Source organism: Gymnogyps californianus, chromosome 11 (assembly GCF_018139145.2).
Source record: "Gymnogyps californianus isolate 813 chromosome 11, ASM1813914v2, whole genome shotgun sequence".
In the NCBI taxonomy this organism is placed as follows: domain Eukaryota; kingdom Metazoa; phylum Chordata; class Aves; order Accipitriformes; family Cathartidae; genus Gymnogyps; species Gymnogyps californianus.
The window spans coordinates 17034964-17062927 of NC_059481.1; the positions used below are offsets into that span (position 1 = coordinate 17034964).

The 27964-nt window shown below is 43.8% G+C and overlaps 1 protein-coding gene across 2 annotated transcripts; it reads left to right on the plus strand.

Annotated features, from left to right (window-relative positions):
- The first annotated feature begins 324 nt into the window (after positions 1–324).
- Positions 325–27523, plus strand: SV2B (synaptic vesicle glycoprotein 2B). 2 transcript variants are annotated; one of them, XM_050903411.1, is made up of 12 exons: positions 325–841; positions 12100–12280; positions 12918–13069; positions 14920–15053; positions 15819–15908; positions 18087–18197; positions 19339–19427; positions 20162–20326; positions 22939–23072; positions 23754–23954; positions 26225–26384; positions 27340–27523. In XM_050903411.1, exons 1-12 carry the CDS (start codon positions 325–327, stop codon positions 27521–27523), a joined length of 2118 nt encoding a protein of 705 aa, XP_050759368.1. The 2 variants fall into 2 exon arrangements, with proteins under 2 accessions (XP_050759368.1, XP_050759369.1); XM_050903412.1 differs by lacking the exon at positions 23754–23954.
- Positions 27524–27964: the final 441 nt, after the last annotated feature.

The following is a 27964-nucleotide window of genomic DNA, read 5'->3' on the forward strand; positions in this document are numbered from 1 at the left end:
CCTCCTAGCTCCCTGGCTGTGCAATTTGCTGTTCCCTTGCTGTTCACCAGACAGCAGCTCTTCCCACCCAAAGCACAGAAGCAGCCAGCAAGTCACAAATGACAGCTGAAAAGTGAAGCATTATCAAAAGCTGTGTGAGACTCTGTCAAAGAGAAACTTTATATAGTAATTCTCCTTCTGAGCCTGGGAAGCTGTGTATCCCATCAGTTCCAAAGAACAGAGAGGATATGTTCAAGTAACCAATACCAGAAATTGCACAAATCATTACATATATTGGAGTATCTACACACAGTGATCTACAGCATTTAGAAATCTCCATTCAGAATGGATGATGGATATAGAAACACAAACCTCTATCAAGGGGGCAGGGAGGCAAATCAAGTCTTAGACGACTACAGGTACCAGGATGGTAACTATGAAGGGTATGCACCCAATGATGGCTACTACCGTGGCGGGGATGAGCCCACTCATGAAGAAGATGCCCAGAGTGATGTTACAGAAGGCCATGATGAAGATGATGAGGTCTATGAGGGGGAGTACCAAGGAATCCCGCACCCAGATGACATTAAAGAAAAGCAGAAGAAGCGAGCTCCTGCCGTGGCTGATGAGTACAGAGACCGTGCTGACCTTATGGCAGAGAGGATGGAGGACGAGGAGCAACTTGCCCACCAGTACGAGAACATCATTGAGGAGTGTGGCCACGGACGCTTCCAGTGGACCCTCTTCTTTGTTTTAGGGTTGGCACTGATGGCAGATGGGGTGGAAGTGTTTGTGGTTGGATTTGTTCTTCCCAGTGCTGAGAAGGATATGTGCTTATCCAGTTCGAACAAAGGGATGCTAGGTAAGCGTCACTTGCAAATAGCCATTCTAATGCAGTAGACAGTAGCTAGATCATCTTTTTCTAGTGACCAGCTGATTTCAGGATCTTCTGATGCCTCTCCTCTTGTGTTGTATGTCATGCATAGTCACGGCTGGGTGGATCTGACTCAAGAGGAGTTTGCATGCTGCTGAGAAAGCAGCTACTCAAAAGCGGTAGAATTGCACCACATCTAAGCCCACCTTATGAATGTGCTGTGGCCCCAGTGCTGGTCACTGCAGGCTGGATCTGAACAAGGCAGCTCACAGTCAGAAGGTCCACAGGACAAAACTCATAGGGGTGTTCAAGGACAAATAAGTGAAAGGTTAAAGGTGGCTTTTCCTACTTGACGATCTAGTGACTCAGATTTCAGTGCTTTTAGAAACTGCATTGCAATGAGAAGTCCACAAAGCAGTACCATCCAAGTATGACAGTTATAAGACAGGGGTCTGTTTGCTCTGGATCACTTGGCTGTTCCATTGTGGCTCCTGATGCTGTCCTGCTCTCCCAAGTTTTCCTCTTTGCCCAGGTTCCCCTTTTGTTCAGCCTAAAGTCCCAACTGGCAAATCAGCTGTGCAGTTGGTTCCTTCTGCATGCTAACTTCTTGGTCAGAGCAGTTTGCCAATACGTACGGGATCAGAAATAGCCAATGGAGGTTTCTTCTTAGGTCTGTGGAATGCAATTAATGTGCTGCATGGGGATTAAAGGCTGAGGCTACTGGCAACATCCCTTTAGCATCACCATTGACATCTCCCTGTGGTCAAAATACAAAGGTTTAGTTATTGGGAGTGAGACTGGGTGGAAAGGTTTGGATGAACAATTTTTTCCCTTGCACATTGTAAGCCAAAGACAGCAAAGCCTCCCAGATCTCCAAGAATCAGGAAAGTATCCAGCCTGGCCTGTAGTGAGAGCCAGCCATGCAATAGTACAGCACATCTGGAAGGAAAATAAAGTAGCTCTTGGAAGAACTGCTTTAGGAGGGGGAGAGTGTGTCTTGATGGACATGGACTGGGGTTGTAGGGGAATCACCAGGGCCTGTAGTTCATACATTCTGACCCAGAAGCCCTGCCTGATGCAAGGCAAATGCAGATTTTGGATTAGACCCCAGCCCTTGACTCCATTCTATTTGCGTTATTTTCATGTGACAAAGGCAATGACCTTATATAGACCTCTCATCTTGGGGTACTGAGGTCCTAGACACTTTTCTTTTCTGTTTCTTCTTTTTTTCTTTGAACTTGAGGAACAGGATGTTTATTTCTACAGTTAGCTAGATTTGTACTTAGTTTTGTGCCTTAAAGAGTTTACTAACTTTTTTTGCGTCACAAACCACTTAAAATTTCTAGCTCGAAATATCTCAGGTCAGATATCTAAAAGCAAATCACTCACAATTGGATCCTGATTTCAAAAGCACTTCTGAATTCACCAGCTCCCTATGGGACACCAGGCCGGGTGCCTTTTCAGTGATGAGACCTTTTTTGAAAAACGGGTCATTTATTTTGGTGACTATATGAAAGCCGAGATCTTCTGAAACTCTGACCCCATAAATATCTGTCTCCGTAGAGCTCAAGCTCTGGCAGGCACCTGAGTCAGAAAACTTCAAATGTAACAAGAAAATCTATCTTTGAAGTATTTCTGGCCCAACCACAGGTAAAAATGAACAAGAAATCTCCCCAGAGAGCTCATTCTGCTTTTTCCAGCTCAGTATTTGCAAGGCTGAAAGTTCAGGGTGTTCTAATAAGCTCTGAATAAGCAAGGAGACTTTTGGGTCCATATGCAATCCCAGCTCCAGCCTCCTGCACATTAACCAAGCTAATCTGGAACTGCTAATTAGGGGGAGAGCACTCTTTTTGCTACCTTTCCTGCCCACTTTGAAGACAACTTTTGAGAACCTGGTTTTGCAGAACAATTTCTTCTGTCCTTAGCTTGTTTGTTTGGGGGATCTGCTGTCAAAGCTTGTATTCACACTATTTTGTGGCTTAAATATGAAGAAAAAAAAGAATTTTCCTAAAAGTAATGAAAGTTGATTCATTTGAGGCAGAGAGGAAAGTGGATATTTATGGTAGCAATCAGTTGTTACTGGTTGGTGTTGTACATGAGGCAGGTCTCTGATTCAGTCCATCTTATTTTTAAACATACTTTCTTGTCTGCTGGATATTTCTCTGCTGCAGGTTTCCTCTTGGATCTGAGGTTTGTGAGATGATCCTTTGTGAAAATGAATTAAGCATGGCTTAGAAAGCCTTAGATTGCAGAGCCGTGCACTGACATGAGTAAAGAATACCCAAGGGCATCAAGAAGTGAGGGTGCGAGGAGGCTGGAGTGGGTGTGGGGCTGCTGAAGGGCTTAAGAAAGAGGGGAAGAGTGCAGATCTCTGGGTCTGGAGAGGAGGAGGAGCGCTTTCTGCCAAACTAAGGGCAGCAGCAGGCAGTGGAGGGTGTTGGAGGTTTGGCAGGCAGCAAGGCAGTGCAGGGACACAAGGTTTGGGTGCAGACCTGCCTCCAGCACAGCCCGGTGTCCCAAGTACTGTCCCTGCAAGAGGGTTTCATCCCTTTTCTGAGCAGCTGCGGGTACACGGCATGATAAGGACAGACAGATATCAACTCCTGAAGGGAAAGGCTGGGGAAGTGCTATTGATGGAGACAAGAACATAACCTTCCTCAAAACCTTTCCTGGATTAGCTTCAGCACCCATCCACCTGCAACTAGAAAAAAGATATCTCCTAACAAAGCTCAGAGCCTTTAACACATGCTCATTTCCCTCGGTGTTTCCATTCCCTCGACGGTCTATGGGTTGTGCTACTGCAAATTGATCTTGCTAATACTCAGGGTTCAATGATACTTATAGGCTGACTTGGTGGCGATCAGAGCTCTTCACCTCAATTTCTGCCTAATGTGCAGTGACGATCTTGCAAGAGTGTGTCTGCACAGAGTGAACGGAGGGTTGATTAGAGAAGGCACAGCTTTCCCTCAAATTATCATGAGGTTTTAGGGAAGCGGGGTTATTATCCACACGTGAGTTACTACCTCTTACCTTATCCCCACATACCAATAGATGTCTACAGATGAGCTCGTGTTTATTCCCAAGCGACCGTTCATCTCAACACGTTTTTGCTAAGGAAACATAATCAGGTTATCCCAGGTGGAGCTAAGGTTGCTTCCAGGCAGCTGCTAACATTTAAACACATGAGAAGGTCTCAATCATAATGAAAGAGGCCAGGAGGGAAAAAATGAGAAATAAGTCAGGTAAGTAATCAAACTCTTGCAGAAATAGGAAGGAACAAACAAGAGAGCTAAAGTAGATGCCCCCTAAAGACCAATTTAGTGAAGTTCAGCTTCTGCTAAAAGGACATTTTGCATTAAATACTCTGTATATTGCATGTTTTTCCTCCCTCGGAAAGCAAGCATGGAAAAATATCAAGCAAATTATGGCCAAATTATGCAAAAATTACAAATAAACAGATGCCCACAGAGTTTCATCAAATGTGTGAAATGAGTATGACACATCTTAGAAAACGTTTACATTTTGTTCTGAAAATAAACATCTCACCATCAGATGCAAATTAACAGCTATTTTAGCCATAAATATCCCTAGTGGGATAAAACACATATCTGGAGTTTTTCTGTTATGCGAAATGCTATTTTGAAGATGGTTGCAGGGGTATTACAAAAAAAAAAAAGAAACAACAACTGTAGATAATTTAGCAGTTTGATTTCATCAGGTTTTAACACTAGTTGTTAAGAATAAGTTAGGTAACTTGTAACAACGTTATTTTTACATATTCATTTGATAAATCTGCTTTGCTGAGCTTTCACCAGCAGTAGTCGTAATAATAGTTAATTATTTCTTAAATTTACTGAAACAGAATATTCCTTTTCAGTATAATACATCCTGTCAGAAAGAATTTTTTTTATTTGCTAAGGATAATCATATGAAGAGTCATAAAATTTGTATTTACTCATTTGCTGAAAGGCACACAGTATCATTATTTGGAGAAATATCATATAAATGTGTATCTTCAAGTGCTTTTAATCACCTCTCAGAGGACTAAATATCATATTTGCAAGCGTAGAGCAGTAAGTACACAGCAAGTATAAAAGATAGTGCCAGAGTAATGTTTTAAACTTTTTCACATCCTACATATAAAAAACTCAAGACACAGTTAAAGCATCAGACTTCCCAGATCCCCAGAGCTGCAGTTGTGTTATCATCATTTCACAGTCCAGTAAACTGAGAGAAGAAAATTTTTAAGGGCTTTGCCCATAACTGCAAAACAGCCACGCCGTTGCTGAGAATAAAATTGGTTTTTCAGGCACGCAGCTCCCTTTTCCTTTTTATGATTTAATAATAATATTTTAAGGAGAATATCATCTTACAGACTCTTAACCTCGCAAAGTTATATAAAAAAAAAAGAAAAAAGATCCTATTAGTAATTATGCAGTTATGTAGCAATTCAAGTTTGGCTGTGTGAGTCAAGTTAAATAGAATGTGTAACAATATCCCTGCTTTTAGTTGTGTGAAGAGGATGTTTTATTATCAGCTGAGATAAAATCTGGCCTCAGCTTCTCATTGACTTGAATTGACCTGATATGACAGTAAATCCTAATCCCCTCTGCAGAGCTCAGTGGCTTTTCTCCACTTCTTTTTCAAGCACAGACAAGCCCAGCCGTGGCTCCCTTGCTCTGCCGTGGCCTGTGGCTGCCAGTTTGGCACCTCCACGTGAATCCCCAACACGGCAGCCAGCTAAACCCTGACGAGACCTGCCTGTGTCCACGTCCCGAGCATCGGGCACAAATTCCTGGCTGCAAGTTTCCTCTTGGGCAGAAATGCTCCCGCAGCCCAAGAAGCATCATCACCCTGAGCAGTAGGGATATGTTAGGGGAAAAAAGGTGGTTTTGTGATTTGGGAACACCCCACATCTTGTGCAGGTCCAACATGGGGATGCTTGCATCCCCATTTATAAACACTGCGGGGATTTCATCTGACGAGAGCCAGCATGAACAGGTTTTCGTTTAACAGCAAAGGATTTGTTTGGCTTCCTCTGTTGAAAACTTTGCTTTAGCAGAGGGGTTGGGTGGGGGGAACCAGATGGTCCCATGAATATTGTGGTGATGGACAAGTCCCGTGGGGGGACTGTGAAGCCGGCTGAGTGTAAACAGCCGCCCACACCCTGCTGGCAGCGCTCGCTGAAGTGTTCGGTGTGCGTTGCCTCGCCAGTGCTGCGTCAAAGCACTCATGGATTCACGCATCCACCTTTGGCTTTAATGTGCAGAATCCCCTCAATCTCAGCAGCCAGATTTGCCCGATATCCACCCCCAGATCTCTGAAAACGGAAAGCTGCCTTTCACACGGGAGATCCATTTCTCAGTGGCAGAGCCATTAGCTGTAGATGAAGTCTCTCTGCTTGTACTTAATCAACAAGGCAAGTGCAACGAGACTACCCTTTCATTTGATTTCCATTTACAAGGTCAAGTAGATTCATGAGGAAAGCACTAATAAGCCTACAAGGAAAAGCAGATTAGAAATTTCAGGAAGAAGGGGAAAAAAGGCCGCTCAGCCCTCAGCTCATCTTCTGCTGAGACTGTCCCCTGTTCTGGGACACGCCGGCCATTGCTAGAGCACAAGACAGTCAGGACTACCACTGGTTTATTCCTCTCTTTAAATTACTTATGCACGATCGGATCCTGCGCCTTGCCTCATCCATCTCCCAAATTGTCCAGACCTGACTCACAAAATTTTGTTTGTGTCCATAAAGTGCATCCATGTATAACAGATGCCGTAAGATAACTCTTACACCGGTAAGAGTGTTTGGATTTCAGTTTTATTACAGCTTGAATTGCAAGATATATGAGGTCCTAATCCTTTTCTGTTGTCCAAATGCTTTCCCTCTTCAAAAGCCATCTTTTTTTACTGTAGGGCTATACTGGTAGTGGCCTGGGCTTTGAAGGCAGGTAGGAGCTTCCACATTCCTGTGGTTACTGACTCCATGCAGACCTGTTAGCAGAGGTGAGACAACCCTGCACCTGGGCCTAGGCAGCCTCCTCACCTTCCTGACAGCCCCAAGGACTCTGGGACTTCTTCCCATTGAGCTGGGTTTTTTTTCTGCTCAAATTTTCCATTTATTCCATGAGTCCTTGTCCTGACTTGAAAGGGATTATTTTCAGATGTGCCTCATTTTTAAGAACTTCAATCCCATTAACTGTCAATGAAAGAAATTCATGCTTGTGATGGAGATTTAGGTAAACTTTGAATTTTTTGTTTTCTTTCTGAAACCCTTATGAGTCTACTTTTAATTATATTGAAATAGTAAAAATACAGTTTAGCACACACATAGCCTTATACTGTATCTGCCTTATTCTTAGAACTTCAGCTTTTAAGTCCATAATTCCTGTCTAACATGGAGCACACAACTACCATAAACGCTAATAAATTTCTTGGTGTGAAAATGCTATGTATGTTACCTCTTTTCTAATGTGAATAAGCCCAGTCGGTGGTCACATATTTTCCTTATAACTTCAGCATTGGATGAGTCATAACCCAAAATTTATTCTTAGAATTTCTGCTCTTTGGTTTTCAACCGATTTTATGGGAGACTATTGCAGACTTTCCCACAGGCATTCATTATACTCCATTACTCGCGGAATAGTCCGCAAATAATGGCTTATGCAGAGTTGCCCTTAACATTTCACGTAGCCACTGCATGTGTTAATTTGGAAGCTGAGCCCTTCTAGCACATTCTAGGTCTGCATGGTTTGAAGCTGAGGTTTGAAGTCAAGTTTCTGGTACAGACCATTGTAACGTTGTTCCGTAGAATATTTGGTGGACAGAAGTAACACAGAAAAAGAAATACCATTTAGTGATCACTTTTCTTGGTCTAATTCTCCTTAAAATTTGAGTTTCCTTGATACGAGCTGGATCTCTTTCAGATGTAACAACCATCACTGTGTGCTCCAGAAGACTGTCTCTCCTGCATGGAGACTGTATGAGTAACTATTCTACTCCTCCCTGGATCCCTGCCACCTTATTGTTAATCCAGGACATAGTAATCTGCAAAGCCTGACGTTGTTCTGCACCTTGGGTCCCAAGATTCATCAGCTGACAGAGTGTTTTATAGCAGCTGCCCCAGAAGTTCTAATGATATTGGCCAGAACATGCAGTCTTCCCAAAAGAGACCTCTCCATCATAATAAAGCGTCCTGCTGATTTTGTTTCAGCCCTGAAGTACGCATTTGTATAACCAGGATCCTTCCCTTCAGAAACTGGCCAAGCGAACAGTCTCTGGTCATCCCTGAGGTTTCCTTTACTACAGATTTTAATTGTTTTAAATTTCTAGGGGACAATGCATCCATTGGTTTATCACATATGATAACCAATTAAAGCCACATCCTCTAAGTGAGTTTGTGACATTAACAGCTCTGCTGTGTTTTATGTTGCTCGCTGTTTGATGGATGCTGTGTTGCAGAGATATAATCTTCCCTTCCATCACAAGTTGTGGCTCCTCAGTCAGAATCTGCAGGGGTTTGCCCACAAAAGCAGCTCCACTCCACTTCTTGATACCTGGTTTCAAACACTGCCACATCCCATGCTAAGCCCACTCTTCCCCTGGCCAGAGAGTTGGCTTCCTTGCCACCAGGCAGGGTACTCGGCTGCAATATACTACCAGCTAGAAGACAGTAACAATCTCCTCCACCTCCTCCTGGCCTGGGGCATTTTCTTTTACTAAGAGGATTTGGATGAACATCTGCCATCCAGGGATTTTCTCCAGAAAAAAAAAAAAAAAAAAAAAATTAACTCTAGCAGATCATTTTTTCTTCCTCATCGGAGTCTGGTGGTGTGGGCTGAGCTGTGCTGTGAGCTGCTTGCACGGTGCTGGCAGGGCTCACTGTCAGATGGGTGGCTGCGATGCACCAGTGAGTAGATACAGGGTACATCATCACTTCCGTCTGCTGGCTGCGATCAGAGCTGCTCCATTAATGTAGCTCAGGAGCCAGGGTAAAAGCATTAAGCCTTACAGCACTGCATTAAGATTCTTCCTTCAGAAACATTTTGGACTGAAACAGCTTTTTGCCTCAGCTCTCCCTTGTAGTTTGCACTTCAGTGAACAAGCTGGAGGCCAAAGTTAATAGAGAAAGAGATCCCAGATTCTCAGATGTGTACGTATCTTCTCTGACTGCTGCAGATCAGTATCTGAAACCTTTACACACCTTCAGATCACCTCACCAGGACAGCTCGGGTCAGGAGGGTAGGGCAGGGAGTGTGGGTATTGATTGCACAGAGCCACATGCTTATGGTGGAGGTACAATGGCACTGGCAAAATCCTATGCCACAGTTCTGGTACAAAGGGTGTTAAGAGGCAAGAACAGATTTTTTTGCCTTTGACCTACAAAATCCTGATTGCCCATTAGACATCGTATGGATAGAAAAGAAAGCAGAACCGTTGACAGAGAGGTGGCCCCACCACCCTGCTATGGAACAGGGGACATTTCAAAAGTCCGAAGTTTTCCACTTCTGCTCAACGTGAGACAAGCATCCTTCAAATGCTGCAGTGGATCTTTGCTGCATAGCTTTTAATTTAGTAATGCATTTCAAATCAAGTGTAGGCATTTGCAATCAAAAGAAAGACAGAATCAACTGCCAAATAACTCTCTGCATTAGACCTTAGCTAGCTTTGCTGGATGGCACAGAACAGCCTTCAGCCATCAGACTGATCGTCTTTTTTAAACATTAATGAATTGTAATCACTGGTTTCCCAAGTGAGGTGTTTGACAGAACAGGTCCTGGGGAAGACGTTCGCTCTCAAGAGAAGTCAACACTTGGTTGAAGGTGAGGAATGACCCTCTAAAGGGATGTTCTTCAACCTTGCCTGAAAAATGTTTCTTTTAGCTGCATTTCTTCAGTCAGCAAATAGGAATGTTTCCTATTAAGGCAGTGTATCTACTTGCTCAGCATCCATTGCCTTCAGTAGGGGCCAGGGATGCAGAGAACACTGCTGCTTTTCTTGAGTTGTGGTGTTTCCTTCATCCCCTGCTCAGCTGGGTCTTGAACCTGACATGCCCCCAGTGTCCAAACATCTCCAAGCATCATTTTTTCCTTCAAGAACTCCCTGCACTGCAAGTTCTGCCTTCCAGCAAGCATATATTCCTCCATCGTGACATAGTTCAGCTCCTCTGGGTCATATCCAGCCATGATCAGGCCCCATTAAGATCTCCACAGCAGGACTGTGCAGCCTACAAGCATAGACTGTAATCCTGCCTATGGCATCTGAGATGATACAGGAGGTGTCCTGGGAACAGCCTCCTGCACTTCTGTGCTCCCCAGGAAACACAGTGGTCGCCACCACTTTCTTCTGAAATGTTGCGATGGTGACACTGCTCCTACTCTGTGGACCACTAGCTTGCAGTAGAGAGCTCTGAGACATAGGCAGCGTAGTAGCCAAGGAGCTGCCAATGCAGTAATAGTGTGCTTGGATGTGCTGCCCCAAAGCCTTCTATGTCAGCAGCTGGCAGAGCCATCAGAGCATGCAGGAAAGTCACCTGGTCACCAAGTGTTTTGGTCCTGCCGTGTTAAGGCAGAGGCAGCCACATCCACATAGAGCAAGCAGACAAAGCATGAAGGGCTTTGAAACTGAGAATAACTTCAGTAGCATCGAGCCACCTGCTAATAGTCTGTCTCCTTGTGGTCTTGCTTCATCTGGGCTTTTTCAGAGGAGCCTTAGAGACGTATGCTCCTGCCTGATCCCTTCATCCCTACATCTTTCCTGGCTCAAAGGAATGAACAGAGATTTGTTCACAGACAAGCCTAAAACAAAAATCTGAAGCCCAGAGGCCAATACAGCCTTCAAAGACCTGGTTCATGTGCTGCCAGCTGCTGGACTGATCAGTTCCCAGATGTTATTCCTTAACAGCAGTGCAAATCATTTCACTCTAGCTGATCAATGTTTCCAACCCTCCAGGACTGATTGCTATTAGATTTTAAATGCTTAATATCTGATCCTGCTGTCCTTTCACATCGTAGCTCCTGCAGACTTCAACAGGAATTTTGCCAGCAAAAGGACCATAGCTTGTGGTTCTTCCTAGGACTATTGCTCACTGAAGTCTCTACATCTGGAAAGCAGATAAAATAAATGAAAAAAAAAATATTCCTGGACCTTTGAGCATTATTGATTAGTCCTATTTACACTGGTACGCACATAAAGGAAAAGGCAATATAATAGGTGGCCCTTCTGGCGGCAGTGTCAGTAGAAGAGCCAAGGACAACAGCCATGTTTTCTAGGCCAGAGTTGCAAGCACATAGTGAGTTGGGTACAGGGAGCCTATTTGGAGATGGAAACCATTTTCTCCTATTCAGCTTGGCACTAAATGTAGTCATTGAAACTGTTTTTTGAGTACCCCATAGTAGAAGATCTAACAAAGTCAAGTTAAAAAGAAGAATCCATTTCTCTTAACAATGTCAGAGTGATAACTCTATAGAGCAAACTGTCAAGACAAGCAGCAGGTTCTCCCTTGTCCTCAAACTTTCAGATCAAGACTGTACTCTTTTCTGTAAGCTGTCCTTTAGTTAGATGCCAGATCTTGGCTTAGTAATGAAGGAAGTAGCTGTTCTACACAAGGTGAGTCTTGGTAACGGACTGATCCTTTCAGATAAAGCTAGCAAAAGCAGAGAGTGAAAGAGATGATATACTGCAAAGGAAGCATGGGTAGGATAGGTAACCTGCAAAGAGATTTAGCCATGCTTTAGCAGTCTCTCTGCTCCCACAGCTTTCTGAACTTAAACAGCAGCCAGAGACAGCTTCCTCCCTACACATCCTCAGTCCTATTGCGCTCAGGGGGGTTAGCGGAGTTAAGACATCAGACTTCTGTTGTACCGTTGATGGCACATAGCTGGGACACGTGCATCCTAAGCTGCTTATGCCTGGCCATTGCTTACGTGCAGGGGATATGTGAGCAGCAAGGTTGGGAAAGAAAGATGTGGGTCTGGTCAAATGAGGGTATATCTAGATTGCATGATGTAGTGCAGTAGGGAGTGATGCAAGCTCATGGGCACAAGATGGGAAAATTAGGTTCCGCCAATGGATAGAGTTTCTGGCACCTGAGATATAGCTAATTTGGGGAGAATGGGAGTATCTCTGCTTTGTTACATATTATGCTACATCAACATCAGCTGCCATATGGGTGCTTTAAAATCTGCTTCTACATTGCATGCTATTTCCACCTGGTTACCAAACTCACTGTCTCTCTCTCTTACTTCCAGGCTTGATAGTCTACTTAGGAATGATGGTGGGGGCTGTCATGCTGGGCAGCCTCGCTGATAAACTGGGAAGAAAGAAATGCCTCATCATATCACTTACAATCAATGCTGCCTTCGCGTTCCTCTCCTCTTTCGTCCAGGGATACGGATTCTTCCTCTTCTGCCGCCTTATCTCGGGCCTCGGGTGGGTAACTGGTGAATCCGTCCCATGTCCTAGAGGAGTCCCATCACAGCTCGGCAGTTTGGGTGTGCGGGGTGGCAGAAGGAAGGCTGCTCAGGAGATGCTTCTCTGGTACTGAGCCAGGATGGCACTGCTGTTTAGCACGTGTGGTTGCGTTACCTCGCTCTTGACCCTTAAAGTGTTAGCAGTAGGGAAGTTTGGTCATTGACATTCTTCTGGTACTGCCCAAATTGTGCAGAAAGGCGAGTGAGACTGATAAATGCCCACCTCGGTTTACAATCCTGACTGCCAGGGCCTCCAGTGAGACCCTCAGCAGTTCCCATTGCCTGCCTGTATTTTGCCTCCCTAAAATGAGTGATCACAAAATAACAATAGAGATGTCTAGGTGAAGAGCGGGGCATTACACTGGCTTTATACAAACTGTACAGTAAATTCAGCTTTCAGAGCATGAGAAGGATCTTGTTGATCTTTGATGTCTAAAACCAGTCCAGCCAAAGAGAGATTTGCATTTTTCCTACAAGTCTCACTTTTGTGCAGCGCGTCTGTGAGTGTGACCTTCCCTCTTCATATGTGCAATCCTAACTATAAAGACATTGAAGAATACTCTTATTCTTCCCATGTGCTGTTTTTTTCTTCTCAGTATTGGGGGATCCCTCCCCATCGTGTTTGCCTATTTCTCTGAGTTCCTGTCTCGTGAGAAGAGGGGGGAACACCTGAGCTGGCTTTGCATGTTCTGGATGATTGGTGGCATTTTTGCTTCAGCAATGGCTTGGAGCATCATCCCACATTACGGTAATTGGTTTGTGCTTTTGACTTTTGACAACACTGTATTCCTGCATCACTACACTACCCCAAAATGCCGCACAGGTACCAGCATAAACAACACTGAAAATAATAGATACTTGAAGTGCACACAAAAGGTCTGATAAATTGACTGCATGATTGATTGACTGATACTAAGGCTGTAAATAGGACTAATGAGGGCTGCTTTGTATCAAAAGCTTCAGATACACCCCTTGAATTATACTGCCAGAGCCTGAGCTCTTAATCGAAATGTCAGTGCATTCAGGGAAAACTGGACTCAGATTATATTGCACAAATTGATCCAGTTATCAAAAATAAGTAGCTTTAATCTGGGCATTACTGGGTGCTATGAATGATAGCAGTGAGGACAGCACATGTTCTTTTCCTTAGCCAAGTGTCAACATTCTTGGGGCTATGTATCTGGTGACACGTCTCCCCAGCACGTGATGGGCTGGAGTCACATCTGACTTCACCTAAATGGGTTCAGGAGTGGAAGGGGTTCCCTGCCCAGAGCTGGAAGTGGGAGAGAAAAAGTAGATGAGTATACTCTGAAACATATTCGTGCTCTGAGGAGCAAAAATCTGCATGTCACATGGTATTCCTTGTAACTCATGTATGTCCTAGGAAAACATCAGAAGCAAATATCTACTGGAAAAGATTAATTCCCTCAGTATTGAGTGACACCAGCTGTTTGCAAAATCCCGTTTGAGGAAAGTAGGACAGGCCACAAAGACCATGAAGAAAAACACTTAACGCTTACCTATCTATCAATCCATTTTTACCATGTTTCAAGTACACTCAGTATAAAGAAATGTTCATGCTTTTGATTGATATGACAGAGATTGTTGGAACAAATAGGCAAACTTATTGCATAGTGGTGTCAGGTTGAAATAATTCTGTTATCTGCAACTACATTTGCTTTAAAAAGCCCTTGTGTATTTACATTACATTTATTTTTCGGATGACTTTTTGATGTTGTGTTTTTATAGCTTCTCTTTTTTATTTCCCATGTTCCACCTACTATTTTGGAACTTTGTGAAATGAGTAGAACATCATGATTGACTCAGATGAGACCTCTGCAAAAACCATTGCTTGATGATTTCCTTATTGTGTGAATAAAAATGTTTATCAAAAAAAATTGAATTAAACATTCCTTCTGAGATTTGAGCCTAGGGAAAGTAAATGGAGCAATGCAGGAACGATGCTGTACTTTCTAGTCCTTAGCAGGGGAATACGTGACCTGGTCAGACATCAGGAAAAAAGCAGGAGAGGGGGAATCTCAAATGCAGGATTAGGATCTTGATTCTTCTAAATTTGAATCCCGGCTCAGCTTTTGTAGGTTTGGAAAAAAATAAACTTGCTTTCCTAGCTAACTTCTATAAAATGTGAAATACATGTGTGATGTACGAGATGGAAAGGAGCCGTCTCTAACATGCCTCTCAGATCAGAGAAGATTTAACCTTTGTAAACTTTTAGTAACATCACCAAGCAGCAATAAATTATGGCCCTGATTCCCCTACCCATTCCCAGCCTTACTTGCCTCCAGCTGCATGGAGCTATTCTTATCACTAGATGATTTCTAAACTCAAAGATAAAAGAAGGTTTTTAAAAGGCAGAGCCTGAGCAAGTATGTTACATTTTCTGTAATGAACATGAACTCACTTGCTGTTATCTACTGAGCATGCTATTGAGCCTTTAAGAGCCGTCATTACTAAGAATAGCAAACTTTCAACCTGTCCCCGTGTCATACAGAGCTGTAAAGTTCAGAGCTGCTTTAGGAGAGAAAAACTCAGAATGCCTGGTCAGTATTTTTATTTTTTGGCTCTTGCTGTTTCCAGGCTGGGGGTTCAGTATGGGAACCAAGTACCACTTCCACAGCTGGAGAGTCTTTGTACTTGTCTGCTCTCTGCCCTGTATCGCCTCTCTGGTGGCACTGAAATTCATGCCTGAAAGCCCGCGGTTTTTGCTGGAGGTAAGACGATTCATCTGAACGTTGCAGTCTGATATTAGCAGGGGATAGCTGGTCCCTAATGTGTCACCGTCTGTCTGTCTTTATCCCATCAAACACGCATAGCACAAGCTCAGAGGCAAAACCACTCCTACATGTCTACGCTAGCTCCACAGATTGCTTAAACCCCAAAGACTACAGACTATGGGGTCAATCAATGATGGTTGGTGTTTCGCTGCCAAATGCAGTACAGAAAGAAGGTGGCGAGGGCTGGGAATTTTATAAGTCCAACAAACACATTTTGAAAACATCTCACAGAATTTGGGCATGTAACTACTGAATCCTGGTGGAAGAGCAAAGGACAGAGTACATTTTACTGAGTAAAATACATAAATCTCAGAAATCTTAAGCAAATATTCTTTATTCCCATTTCACAAATGTGAAATGCGGCAATACCTACCTCAAGTTAACCCTGCAATTCTTTAGCAGAGGTGGGATTAGAACCCAGGGCTCCTCATCCATCTCCTCTTCTTTCATCTGGTTTTAAAGCTCTGTTCCTGACTCCTCTCCTGCCTCAGACAGTTTTAGGGTAACTCCTTTCTCCAGCACAGAGATGCTGCACTCTGTGAATACAAACCGTGCTTTCAGCTCTTTGTGTTTAATGCAGCCAGTGCTGTGTGTGTGCTTCTCCACTATATTGGACCTCTAGAATTGGTTTCTCTCTATGCTTTGATAAATTACAGAGCTGGGAACTCCAACATTTGTTTTCCTTTTCTTTGGTGTTTTCAGATGGGTAAACATGATGAAGCCTGGATGATCCTCAAGCAAGTTCATGACACCAACATGCGGGCCAAGGGCGAGCCAGAGAGGGTGTTTACGGTGAGTTTAACAAAGCCATCAGCATGTAAAAAGAAAAGCTGGACATACCTTCCTTGGTGCAGCACAGCACCAGTTTATTCCTCCTTGGGACTCTTTCAACGTAACCTCTCCCAGCAATCAGAAAAAGGACTCTGAGATACATTTTGTGCATTTAAAGTTAGATGCTAGTCTGTTTTTTCAAGAATTAGTCAATCCTGTGAATTGCAGTGAGTACTCTTCATTCCTGGTGTTACTCTACAGCATATAGACCAGTGATTTTCCGATTACACACACGCTTAATTGGTCTGCTCTAAGAGACTAAAACCAAATAAGAGAGATATTAGTCATGTGGGAGTCACTCCTTTCTCCATTCTGGCTTCTAATCAAACTCTGATTAAACTTCACATATCTTCTAATGAGCTTCCCAAACTCCACCTGCCTCATACCCAACCTTTAATCTCTCCAAGGGAAAGTGGGATGAGTGGCTATTACTCATTAGTCTGCTGCTTGTTGTGAAAAAGGTCACACCAGTGGACTTCATTAACAGTAAAATCAGGTAAAAGGTGTATGCTGGGGTTAGTTGCAAATTGCTATAATTCAGTTGTAAACTCCTAGTGAGCCAGCCAGGGAATAGCTCTTGATTTATGCTTTTAAAGATGAGAGGACGTGCTCTTAAAGGATGGAGAAAAGGAGATATGGTTGTGTGGAAAACGTCTTTTTGAACAAGAAGAAGAGCAAGGTGCTGTGTTCAGAAGGGTTGTCACGAAACAGGGCCCTTCAGGAGTGATCCTTCAAGAAAATTAAAGTTTAATATCTATGCATGACAATTCTGTGCCGGTTCAGGTAGGAACTTAATGAGCATGTGTTATTTTTTAGGCTACCAACCTTTTGACTAATGTGAACCTTGATAGCAAAGGTGAGAGAGACAGTCTCTTTAAATCCCTACCTGGCGTTGCTGTAATGCCGAGCTGGGCTGGCCAGTCCTGCCGTGTGGCAGGAGAAAACGAGGACTGAAACTCAAATATATATACATCTATCTCTCTGTCTCTCTCAAAGTAGGGCACTATGAGAGTTTAAGCTGAGTAGGAGAATGAAGGGGCAGCTGTACAGCACCCATTAGTGCTCATTACTCCATCCAACAGTGTCATGACTGCTACGGCATGAGCTGATCTCAGTATTGCACCTTGAGGTATGGCGCGCCGGCTAAATCAAGATTTACTGACATCCATTGGCACGGGTGGATGATCAGAGCGGCAGGTGTAGCACAAACTGTCGGATTTTGTGTTTTTCTGATAGTCCAGAAGTTGCCAGTTTGTGGTGAGTCAGCTGGTACCAGGACAGTTCCCAGATCTGACATTTAAACGGTGCCAGCAAGAGGAACACAGAGCCTCCACAGCTGAGCCAAATGCTCATTCATACTCAGAAATTTATTCGGTAAATTTTCACCTCCTTCTTGTGTTTACAAACAGATCTGGTTTCCTTGAATATGTCCTTTATTTAAAGTGACTGAGCAAATATTATCTGGGGCCCATTTTTAAGGCTTCTTGAGCGGTCCAGTTCAGGTGTTCAGTTTTCAAAATTGAAACAGTTTTGGTGAAGCGAATCGATTGCGTGGTGTGGGCTCACTTGATGACAGGATGCATTCTCAGATGCAAAGATTCCCATCTACACATTCATTTGTCATAGAAGTTCTGCCAGTGGTACTTAAAAGGTGCTGAATGAGAAATATTCCTGACAGTTGTCTTTGAAGAAAGAGATCCTGAGGGCACAGTTTGATGCAGATATAAGTGGCTGATCTTGGAGATAATTTTTGCTACAATTGCCTAGTCCTAATTTCTAGTGGGAATCTAAGGGATAGAGAAATAAGGTAGTACACAGGCACATTAGCCAATAAATGAAAGATTGAAGTGGATGTGATGCACTTAAAATATTTCATGGAAGGGGAGAGAGAGAGAGAGAGAGAGAAAGGGTGGAGGGACGGATGAAAGGAAGGAAGGAGGGCAGGCTTCTTTCTATAACAAAATCTCTTGCTGTAATTAAATCAGTTAGCTCAATTGTTAGTGATAACATTCAAGGAAAAGATAGTAAGGGATATCAGGTGGAAACATTGCCCAGAAGACAGTGGAATTTAAAATCCACCCAAGATTAATTCTAGAAACTTCAGTCCAATTTCTTTTTCTCCCTTTTTTTTCCCCCCAGGTTTCCTATATTAAAACTCCAAAGCAAGTAGATGAATTTATTGAAATACAGAGCTCAACGGGGACCTGGTACCAGCGGTGGCTGGTCAGGATCACGACTACTTTCAAACAGGTAAAGAGAAGAAAAAAACATCCCACAAGGGCTTTTGAGCTTTGGGCTCCAGTGCCTCGTTGCTTCAGGTCACTGTGTCTTGAAACCTTGACTCTCACTCAAAAAAATCTGCTGGTGTTTGCAAAGGGCTGTAATCCGCTTGCACTTTCTATGCAGATGTGTGCATCTGCAAACTGCCACACTGCCAGCCAGGTCCCCAAATGCCCCTGTGAGCAACACAGCAGTCCAGCTGTGCAGAGCTTCCAGGATGAGCCACAGCCCCAAGCGCTTGACTCTCCTTCTGAGCAGATATTGATTCCCTCTCCCCCAAGCCTAAGTGAATTTACCACCCGCAGTGGATTCAGAAGAGTGTTTCCTCCTTGTTCTGCTGAGACTGAGTTTCTAACAATGTTATATCATCTCTTCAGCTAATTTAACCTTTCACACATGCTATGCTGCTTACCTATGCCCATGCAGAACTTTGTGGAAAATCTTGCTAGATTTTCTAGTCTAGGAGGATGAGCTTAAAGTAAAGGAGAGTCTTTCTTAATTAATAGCAGTGCAGGTGCTATACTATTACTATATTTATGTGGCAAGTTAAGACATGAGGAGTTACATCCCCTCATGTTCCTGGCAGTATTTTCTGCAACAGGTCAAGAAGAGCAGATTTTGGTCTGCCTCCTGCTCTGCTTGGCTTCATCCCTACCTGAGTTCATCTTACCCCTCCTGAAGTGCCAGCTGTGTTTGGGTTTTTGCTCTTCAGTGAGCTTTGGAGCTTGGTTTGAAAGCACCCCTGAGACCATACATATATTTGAAAAGACAAAATTGTCAGAGGGTCTGAGAGCAGGCTCATATCCACATTTACTGATATAACCTGAGACAGACAACTGCATCAGCCCAGCCCAGCCCTAGTCATGCACTCCAGCTCATTACAGAAGGTTCGGTTCAAGTTCCCTGGCACATAGCTGAATAAGTGATCTTTTTGTAAGCCATCTATCTCGATAAATGTAATTTTGAACAAACACTGAATATAAGCCACACATCTGACCTTCCCCCAGTGAGCCCTTTTTACTGACATTAGATTTATGATGCACTCAAAAATTAATCTGTCAAGAGTCTGCTAGGGTGTCCTTGCAGCTAATTCCTTCTTGTGGATTTGTAGGTCTGGGACAATGTGCTATATTGTTTAACAGCCCAGTACAGGATGAACACACTGATGCTGGCTGTGATTTGGTTTACAATGGCCTTAAGGTAAGGTACTTTTTAACTTTTTCAGGAAACTGGAGGGTCCTCAGGGTTTGAATAATTATTTACACATTTAAATAAACTATTACAAAATTAATGCTGATCTTATTTTAAAGAGTCTTTGTATACTAAGCCTTGCTCTCCTACAAACTATTGATGAATCTGATTGCCTATATGAGAGTACAAGGTGCTTTGAAAAAATCAGGACTTGAGAAGTGGTCAGTAGGGCAGTAGTATATTGACTTTCTCACCTCTAGATCTTTCATTTGATCTTGTCCTACCTGATTCTCAGCTGTTCCTTAGTCTAGATCAAAATTATTCAGGTGAGCCTAAATCCAAACTACAGGTACATTTTGTCTAACTCTCACTTAAACCTCACACTTGCAGAAATCTGCCTTCTGGGGGATTTTCCAAATTTCTTACTGCTCTGCTAGTCTCTTGGGCAGCAAGGATAGCACATTGCTGTATTTCCCAGCCAAGGAGTCAAACTTAAATGAATTGCCCTGCTTTAAGTGAACAAAAATGGATCAACATCCTTCTGAGATCAGCTGAGTGTTTAGAGTAGGGAGACACTTCGCTCGGTCCTATGTCAGAGCTGAGCAAGAATATGTATCAGAAATGCATTTGCATTAGGAGTTTAACAAATTTACAAGTTATGAAGTAGATCATTGGAAAAGCACTGCAATATTTGCAGTGCCAGTATCTTGTATCCCTAATGGATGTCTCCCATCCTGCTATAGTTACTATGGCCTTACTGTCTGGTTCCCTGATATGATCCGGTATCTCCAAGAAGAGGCATACGAATCCCGAGTGAAGATCTTTGATGAGGAAGAAGTGTCACAGTTCACCTTTAATTTCACCCTGGAAAACCAGATCCATAGAAATGGGGAATACAGAAATGATAAGTAAGTGAACAGAATTTGGTTCGATGCATGTGAACTGAAATACATTTCTAGAAAGCTCTTTTTTTTTTTCATTTTCCACCAACTTGAAAATCTCTGTTGTTCTTTTGGACAGACAGTCTACATCTCTCAAATCCCAAAGGCAGTTTTCCACAGACCAGACATCCTTTTTATCCTGTTTTTCACACACTCTGTCTCAGCCACCTGCATCTCCAGACCCAAGGGGATGCCTGTGAGGAGTCCTGCTTCCAGCAGCCCCTTGCTGGGAGCCGGGCAGTGGGCGCCCACCTGGCTGTGCTGGGCAGCTCTGGATGCAGAGGTGACTTCTCTTTCCTTAGCATGCACTGACATCTACTGGTCTTGGGCAGCAGAGGCCATCACTTGTAATGAAACTGCTCTGCTGCTGCATTTCCAAAATAAAAAGCTATTTTCCCTTGAAGTCCTTGATATGACTTACCCCAGTCTCCACCCTGCAGCCCACTAGTGCGAGCTGTGTCATGGCCAGTTGTACTGGTGTGCTTCTCCCACACCGGCCGGCATCTCCCCACGGAATGAGTGTGTCACCTTCTCTTTTAGTGCTTTGAAGTCAGTGAAGTTACTCTAGCAGAACATCATTGCTTTCCTCCCTTTCTTCTCCTATTTGGGCTGGGCCTCGTGGTTTTTCTTCTGCATCCAGCCCAGACCCCAATCAGTTTATGTTCCACAGCAATATAAATCTTAGTGATTTGTAGCAGGCTGTTATTCCTTTTCTAAATCCCAATAAAATGGGTAGAAAAAAACCCTTAAGTAAATTCTGTGGAGAGGTCATTACCCCAGATAGCAACCCAGGGTGTTGCTCCAGCTGCATTGCACTGTGTGGGGAGGTCCCACTGGATGTTCAATGTTACACAAAACACTCATTGTTTCAATCTTCATGGGTGAAACCATACCTCATTGCCCAGCCAGGTTGTTCCTCTCCCCTCAGAAACTATTTGTCTCCATTTCCTTGGTGTATATCTGATAGACATTGGTGGGGGACCCCAGCATGTGTCCCCATGTCCTTCCGGAGACCTTCCCTGCAGCAAGGAGCTGTGCTTGATGGTGCAAACATAGCCCCATAATTCCTGTTCTCCTGCCTATCAAGCAGCCAAAGTCTGGTGAGAAGTGGATGATGGTCAAATTTAGGGATTGGAGACTCTTCTCTTATGCCCAGAGGAGATGCTCAGTTTTCACTAACGTCACTGAGAATTGAGGATGCTCAACACCTTGCAAGATGAAGACATAAAACTCTGTACATCACTATTCTCCTGCCTTGGTCCTCTCCAATTCAAAAACTCAAAACCTGATCAAGCTACATTCCAGTAATGCCCAGGGCGTATCTCAATATGATTTATAGCTGTGTTTTCCCTCCAGCCCTTGGCTGTGAGTTAAAACTCCATTGAACACCAGGCCATTGCTATATGACTCTTTAAAGATGGATGTTAAGAAAGCAAACTGCAGGAAAAGGACTTCTAACAGCCTTTGGGAGTAAATACATCACAAGCTATTACTGAGCAAATGCAGAACAGCTTAAGTTTTGCTGTAACCTACAAGACCTTCTACATGGAGCAAAAGACTTGAATAATCTTCTTGTGGTATTTTGCGCATTAATAATATCTGTTAGTAGCTTCAGTTAAGAAGCCCTGCAGTGCTCGTTTAATGGTGTAAACAGCCATCATGCTATGCGGCGTTGTAAGTGCTCAATTCAATTAAGTTTCTGGGTATATGTTAGAAGCCTTTTTATTTGGTGACAGTCATGGCCTCCTTAACTAGAGCAATAATGCTTGCTCTTAATAGCTCCTTACATCTTCCAAACATGCCTGTGCACTAACTAATACATCTTCTCAGTGTCCCTGCAAAATTTCACAGGTAAATCAATATTGTGTCATCCTTCAGGCAGGTAGGTCAGACATGTCAAGTTTCCCATCAGAGGAGAAATCAATCACCTGACACAGTTGATTATTTTTAGTGAAATCTATTTTCATTACATGATAAGCAATAGTCCTCGAACAGAGATGGTTACAAGCAGAACTCAGAAAGTCTCCCCACTCTGTCTAGAAATCCTACTGCATTTTTGCTTAAAAAAATCACTTTGAGTTTAAACAACTGTTAGAAGCCTTTCACTGAATGGCTCAGTGGGCTCCTGATAATGTCTGCTTTTATTTATGCTGGAAGAAGGGGCAGAATAAGGAAGGCAGCAAGGTCAGCTCACAAAGAAAATGCCATGCACTGAGTGAAATTATGTCTTGGCTTTATGTCAGATGGCTAGTACTGAACGTGAGAGGATTTGTGTCCACTCAGCCTTAGAAACACATTTTCTTAGATGTGACTATTTTGAGGAACAGAAAAACTGCCAGAAATCCTAAAAGATCCATCTCTCTCTAAAAAAAACCCTCTTCAAACCCTTCTCTCCTACTAAAATACAAAATAGGTAAGCATGGAGTTGGAAGGACAGTTATGCATTCAAGCAGCACCTTTTCTGTAAATGACCCTAGAAATCGCCATTAGTGCTCTGTCTCTTGAAACAGCCATGACATGCTATATAGTGTAGAAAATACCTTAAAGCACGGAATGAAGTTCTGTTTCCTGCCCCACAGATTTATTGGCATGAAATTCAAGGAAGTGAGATTTGAGGATTCAATATTTGAGGAATGCTACTTTGAAGATGTGACATCCAGCGAGACCTTCTTCGAAAACTGCACTATTATCTCTACTGTCTTTTATAATACCGGTACTGGGATTCCTCCTATGGTCTCATCTCTGTAATTAGGAACTATTTTATCAGATTCTGGGAGAAAGGATGATAGGGATCTGTGTGTTTGTGTGTGTGCTGAGTAATGAAAGTGATGATGGAAAAAAGAGGGTGATGCATTTGGAAGGAGTCTTCAGGTTGCTCCATCAGTGGTTTTACTTCTGGTATCATTGGCTGCTGCGTGGGAAATGCAAAAGTCTGCGCTCAGACCTTGGCAGGTTAAAGTAATGGCAAAATGCTTAGCACTTTAACAGCTTGATTCAACAAATTTGGCTTAAAATTTAATTTTAACCAGCCTGTGGTTGATGATCATAAGCAGTAAAATATTCATTAATTTGTGCTGAAAAAGCTTTTCATTTCTACTCTAATAGAGAACAAACTATAATGCCAGGAAAGCAAGAACCTGCATTGCCCTGTCCTTGTGGCACTGGGATACTGGTCCAGGTGACTCCACAAATAAAAGGAGTGAATGAGCTTACACCCACCAGATGCCAAGCATGCAGCTAGAGTTTGCCACTAAAATAAAAACTCCCTGGCCATTTCCATTTGATGAGGAGCTCCTCTCAGATCTTTCATTTGGTTTTGATCCTGACTCCTGTTGCTGCTGTATGAAGGGAGATCAGCCAAGCAGGATCAAGACTTTGCCTCTTTCCCTTGCAGATCTCTACGAACACAAATTCATCAACTGCAGGCTCATAAACAGCACGTTTCTGAAGGAGAAGGAAGGCTGTCACTTGGACTTTGAGGAGGACAACGATTTCCTGATCTACCTGGTCAGCTTCCTGGGCAGCCTGTCTGTGCTGCCAGGCAACATCATCTCTGCGTTACTCATGGACAAAATAGGGAGGATAAAGATGATCGGTGAGTGGGGACGATGGGTGCATGGCACAGGTCGTGGGCGGGAGCACGACTCTGGAAAGAGCCAAGGTCAGTGTGAAGGTCTCGCTGCATCTGCACACACCAATGCAAGCCAAGCTGGCTCAGGTGGGGATGAGTCATTCCCATATCAAATGGAGCAGAAGGGAGAAAAGACTTGAGGGTGAGGCAAGTGATCTACTCCGTGGCAGTGGGCAAGTTACCTGCTCCCCGCCTCCCTACCCTGCTTTTCTGTGTATCTGTGACATCCTCCTTTTTTATTTTGACTTTTATGTCAAAGCCTGTATGTTTATCCAGTGCTCAGCACAACAGGGTCGGAGCTGAAGCAGGACCTCTTGGTGCTGTTGAGTTGATGCTGATGTCCATAGCACTCTGTATAAATAAATAAACGCTTTGCTTGTAGCAATGAATATTCACAAAGATTATTTGATGTGGCTGCTTGACAGCCCAGGAGTACCCTCTTTTGGTTTTCTGATTTTCAAATGATTTTACAGACAGCTTCAGAGAGCATATGGTAGAATAGCTGACCATGTCACAGCCAAGAAAGATGCCACCCTTTAGCATTATGGGAACAAGTTATCACCTTATCAGCTTTATGTTTACTTTGGGAATTTCTGGTGTTGCTTCCTCCAGGGTTCAGACCTTGCTCTCCAGGTACTGTGGGAATCATGCCTCAAGTGAGTTTAATAAAATCAGGGATGTGGCTCAGGGGTAAGGGATGACTCACTTTCTTGAGCTCACCTATCTCTCTCTTCTGAGAACAGAAGAAGTTTAGTTACCTTAGCCTCACCATCAGACAGGTTAAGGTAAGCAAGATGACCCCACTGGTGTGTCAGGAATGTACACTGGGGAGGAAAATAAGCGTTCACGTAGTGAATTTGGAAAAGACCCAAACAAAGCGGAGTGTCTGCGGGAAAGAAATTAAAGCTGAATGAGAATCAGATTGTCCACCCTGCAAACGTGTCAGCATTTCAGCATTTTCATCTGGAATTGAGATGACAGCTGGAATCCTAAATGCTTATTTCTTCTGCTGAATGAAAAGTACAGGACAAAAATTAGTAACGACACACTGAAATGTTTCACTATGGAATTTTCAGTTGAAACAGCCTTCTGGCATCCCACCCGTATCACTCTGTTGAACATATTATTTCTGGTCAGCTTAACATAAAAACTGAATTTTGCTTTTGCATTATGTGCCTCGCTGGGACTTCAGTTCAGTTTTGTCGTGTTCTGCTAAACCCTCTCCTGTGCCGAATGTCAGATCTCTTGGTGCACACACGGTGACCCTAATGACGCACTGTACCTCCTCAGCAGAGGGAATATCCACACCGCACGGTGGGGGATGTAGTTTGGCCAGGTACCATGGAAGAGGAGTCCTGCACAGCAGCTTTTCATAGGCAGGGCACCACAGTGGCAAAATGCAACATAATGTCCAAAATGAAGCATTTAGTTCCAGTTCAGCATCCAAATTATGTTGGATGGCGTCAAATTGATTCAAAACACCCCAAACAAACAAACAAACTTGTTTGGTTTCCTGGTAGTAAATGGAGATATTTCAGCAACAACAGAAATTTCCAGTGAAAGATACTTTGATTTTGCAAAAATTGCATCTTTCAGGTGACAATTCCCTATGGGGTAGAAGGCAGTGATGTAGCCATTAATATTTCTGAATCTGAACTGTGCCTAACTGAGCATGAATGCTCTCACTTTCTCCCTCGGTGGTGTTCATAAAATTATGGCTCCTGTGCAAATGTGCCATGAAATCTAATGATGTTCTTATAATTAAAAGAGACCTCAAGTGCTTCATACAATTGACTGTAAATTATCCTAATTGAGACTATAAATGTGTCAAGTGATTTCAATATGATATGATATGTACCAGCTCTTCACTCAAAACTCAAGCTGGAAAACCTTCACAATAATTCTTCCTCCTCATTGACTTTCATGTTTACTTGCCTCTGCTCTTCCTGAGTCCATCTGGAAGTCCGAGATGCTGGAAACCTGCCTGGAAAAGCCTGTCTTCAGAGTCTCTGTAGAGCAGGACTATCACAAGATCAGATGGTCATTGAGAACATTTTCAGGCTGGTTTCCAGCATCAGAGAATGACAGATAGGCAGCATCAAGGTATTTTTTGATTCATTTGTTTTGGGGTGAAACACCGTCACTTGAAAGCCATCTTTATCAACAAATGTATTTGCTCAACTGTGGACAGGGGAAACTGGTGCCAACATTTTCCTCTTGGTTTCCCCCCATAGGTGGCTCAATGTTGATCTCGGCAGTGTGCTGCTTCTTTCTCTTTTTTGGCAACAGCGAGTCAGCAATGATTGGCTGGCAGTGCCTCTTCTGCGGGGCCAGCATTGCCGCCTGGAACGCCCTGGACGTGATCACCGTGGAGCTCTACCCCACTGACAAAAGGTGCTCAGAATATTTCTCCTTTTAGTCTCCACCCTCTGACTTTGGCCACTCAGTTCCTGATGGAAAAAGTCAATGCTCACTCTAGATACATGTAGATGAGGGACGTGTATTTTTTTTGTTTTCACCAGTCCTTAAGGGTTGGGTAGTCCTGCAGCTCTGTTGGATCAGCACAGACATTTGCAAGCATAATTCTGCATGCACGGTGGCTTGTACGCAGGGTAGGGGGTACGCTTGTGTGGGGGTATGGAAATTACAGGCAGACAAAATATGGAATCTGTCATTTCCATGGATGTGCATGGAGGTTTGGCCTTTCAGACTGTATCCCCCAGCCTCTTGTCATAGCTCATCACCATGACAGCCTTCCCCTCCACAACCTGGAGACAACCATGTGCACAGAATGGTTTGGGAGATGAGGCAGTGCAGGAAACTTTGGGAGAATGTGCTGCAGATGAAATCTTTCCTTGCAACATCATTATAAGCCTTTTTTGCCTTTTTCAGGCTATTGGGGGAAGCCAGGAGGGAAGGAGAAAGACGGTGCTTTGAAGGCAGCATGCTTTTAGCTGCTGGGTGAAGCAGAATTTGGAGGAGAGCCCGGGTTGTTCCTCTGGTGATAGCTCACACCAACCAGTGCTTGGAAGGGCTTTGACAAGTTCTAGAGCAGGTTGTGTCCTGCTGTCTTTGGGGAGGGCAAAGGCTGTCAGAGTGGGCCACTCTAGGGCTAGGGAAAAGCTGAGATGAAAAGGAGAAATGAGTACACACAGACATTCTCCTCATTCACACAGACATGCAAAACACCGACATCTATTTATCTATTTATTTATTCTGCCTGGCTTTACTTGCTAGAAGCGTAGCCTGGGCTGCATAAGAGCATTCGCAAAATTACCCGTCCAGATCTTCTGTAGTTATGCCGAGCACCTCCCTCCTAACCATTGCTTTCTGCTTTTCTTCCCCGCAGGGCAACGGCCTTTGGCATCCTCAATGGGCTTTGCAAGTTTGGTGCCATCCTGGGGAATTCAATCTTTGCCTCCTTCGTAGGGATAACCAAGGTGGTTCCCATCCTTCTGGCTTCCTCTGCTCTGGTTGGAGGTGGCCTGCTCGCTTTGCGCCTGCCAGAGACTCGAGAACAGGTCCTGATGTGAGCAACTGAGGCCGGGGGGGCCAGGGGGGCAGACATAGAACAACAACAAAAAAGAGCCATGTTTGGAAAAAGCAAAATGTCCATTTCTATACTGTTCTGTCGATACCTCAAAGAGAGAGGGCAGAGGGAAAGAAGAGCCCAAAGGGATAAAAATGAAACCCCTAGTTTCTGACCCTTTTACAGCCCTGACTGGTGCATGCAGCTACTACACCCCTTGCAGAGCTTGGGTTTAACCTTGCCTACACTGGGAGTCTACCCTTTCCCTCTCCATCCCCGTGTAACAACACAGGATGCGAACAGCGGCTTCGTGCATGTGTGCGCCTGCGTGGGTGTGAGCGTGTCCGACGGGAGAACAGATCCTGACCCCCTTATGCCTTTGCCAAGCCGTGAGATACTGCCTGCCTGCCTGGCCCAGCACTCCTTGGCAATTCATGTCAGCTAT

Bases quoted from the DNA above. Each gene is read 5' to 3' on its own strand.
- SV2B (XM_050903411.1), top strand. From the start codon at position 325: ATGGATGATGGATATAGAAACACAAACCTCTATCAAGGGGGCAGGGAG. The intron at 842-12,099 runs GTAAGCGTCACT...TCTTACTTCCAG, and splicing joins TTCGAACAAAGGGATGCTAG to GCTTGATAGTCTACTTAGGA. The intron at 23,955-26,224 runs GTGAGTGGGGAC...TTCCCCCCATAG, and splicing joins AGGGAGGATAAAGATGATCG to GTGGCTCAATGTTGATCTCG.